General features: G+C 43.1%; 1 protein-coding gene across 1 annotated transcript; it reads left to right on the forward strand.

The window, feature by feature from the left end:
• The first annotated feature begins 219 nt into the window (after window positions 1-219).
• On the forward strand, window positions 220-1672 carry LOC132312192 (ethylene-responsive transcription factor 3-like). The gene has a single exon (XM_059810458.1). It carries the CDS (start codon window positions 521-523, stop codon window positions 1214-1216), a length of 696 nt encoding a protein of 231 aa, XP_059666441.1. The 5' UTR covers window positions 220-520; the 3' UTR covers window positions 1217-1672.
• The last annotated feature ends 551 nt before the right edge of the window (window positions 1673-2223 follow it).

Genomic DNA, 2223 nt, shown 5'->3' on the forward strand with positions numbered 1-2223 from the left:
TTCAACATCATACAATGTCTGTAAAAACCTAAAAAGAGAACCACAAAGTACACAGATTTTACATATGAGGTACTTCAAGAGGGAGGGTGAATACTAGAAAGTACTTAGGAACAAAAAATTACAACCCAACCCACTCATGGGAGGAAAGAGAAGGGCACAACTGTCATTTCATTTCAATCGAAAAAAACAAACAAATAAATAAATAAAGGAAAGAGAGAAGAAGTAATCCAGAGTCGGGCTTTGTGGGGGCGACAAAAGGAGGTAAGGAAACCGAGAAACCAAAGAAAATTGAAAAAAAAAAGAAAAGAAAGTGAAACCATCTCCCCTCTCTATCTCTCTCTCTCTCTCCACACAACACACAGAAGAGAGAGAAAGAAACAAATATAGAGAGAGAAAGAGAAGAGATTACGATTACAAGATTATCTCCTTCTTCACAAGAAGAAGAGACCGGTATTTCTGCCCCTCTCTAACTTTCTCTCTCTAAAAACTTAAAAGTCTCTCCCTTTATCCATCTTCGGCCATGCGTAGAGCCAGGGCAACCGCGGCGGCGAAGGCGGCGGCGGCAGCAGCTGGAGAAACCAACGGATCTGGAACGGGAGCCGCCGCGAAGGAGATCAGGTTTCGCGGCGTCAGAAAGAGACCGTGGGGCAGATTCGCGGCGGAGATCAGAGACCCCTGGAAGAAAACTAGGGTTTGGCTCGGCACCTTCGACTCCGCCGAGGACGCGGCTCGAGCCTACGACGCCGCCGCTCGTTCCCTACGCGGACCCAAGGCCAAGACCAACTTTCCTCTCTCCACCTCTCCCGTCCCTCCTTACACTCTTCTCCAAGAAAACCCTAACGATGCCCTCATCGCCCACCGGTTGTATCATTCCAACCATTTTCACGACCACCAGATCACTCCCCAGAGGCCCACTTCCAGCAGTTTGAGCAGCACCGTCGAGTCCTTCAGTGGGCCCAAGCCTCCGCCGTCGCAGACGGCCGTGACGCAGCCCCCCTCCTCCAGGCGGCACCCTCGATCGCCGCCAATCTTGCCCGACGATTGCCGCAGCGACTGCGACTCGTCGTCTTCGGTCATCGACGACGGTGATGGAGACATCGCCTCGTCGTCGTTTCGGAAACCCTTGGCTTTCGATCTCAACCTTCCTCCGCCGCTGGATGAGGCTGACTTGGGCTGTGGCGATGACGATCTACGGTGCACAGACCTTTGCCTGTGATGATGGGTCAAACAAAACCATTCTGATCAAACCACCCTTTACTGTTTTTTTGCTCTCTTTCATGCAGAGAAAAAAAGAAGAAGATGAACAATTAAGTAATATATATATAGGTCAAATCGTCTTTGCTTCTATGTGTCTGCTCGGGTCTTTTTATCTTGTTTCAAGAGAATTTACCTTTCTCTCTCGTCTCTCCCTCTCTCTCTCTTATGGTTATGGTTAGAGTATTTGATCTTGTCATGCTATGATCTAAGAGTTTTTAGTTTCTTCAACTGTATGGGCTTTTGAATCTAAGAAGTCTGTTGTTGTTGGAGTTATATTTACATGTAACAATGGAGTATCAGTTCAGATCTGTTATGGTTTTTCTTCTGTTCTTGATCTCTGATACTTCTCACCCTCATGTCCTGTAAAGAATTTATCTCATTCAATGCTACCCAGAGAAAATCTATTATCTCTCAATTTGGTCTCATTTTTGCCATTTTTCATATATGTATACACACACATATATATGTCCACATTTATACATGTTTTGTTGAATTAGTTTGCGATCTTACTGGTTCTTGATAGATCATGGCAGATTAGCATGGATGTTAAATCTCATTTGCTTATGGCATGGCTGATTTTTTTAGGTGTATCCATCTTTTATGAAATAATTTGCAGTACATAAGATCTATGGAGATCTATGGTTCATGGGTATGGAAATTTGTAGGTTTTTTTTATGGGAACTATGTGTGGTGGTGTTGATGATGATGTGTGTTAGGTCTGGAATCATCTTGATAAGGTTTTTGATGAGAACAATTTATTGCACATGTAATGTAGGTTTGTATTTATATAAATTAAGGATAAGGTTCATGTATGTGTGTATGTGATCAATGTAGTCTCTAGGCATTTTTAGATGGTGGTGGGTTTTAGTATAATTTTTGTATAGGGTTTTCATGTTTAGATTTTTTTTGTATATATTTGGCAATCGATCATTTTGGTTAGATTTTGGACCTAATTTAAGATATTGA

Source organism: Cornus florida, unplaced genomic scaffold (assembly GCF_030987335.1).
Source record: "Cornus florida cultivar Cherokee Brave unplaced genomic scaffold, ASM3098733v1 CherokeeBrave_3.0.0_Hap2_Chr06, whole genome shotgun sequence".
NCBI lineage: Eukaryota > Viridiplantae > Streptophyta > Magnoliopsida > Cornales > Cornaceae > Cornus > Cornus florida.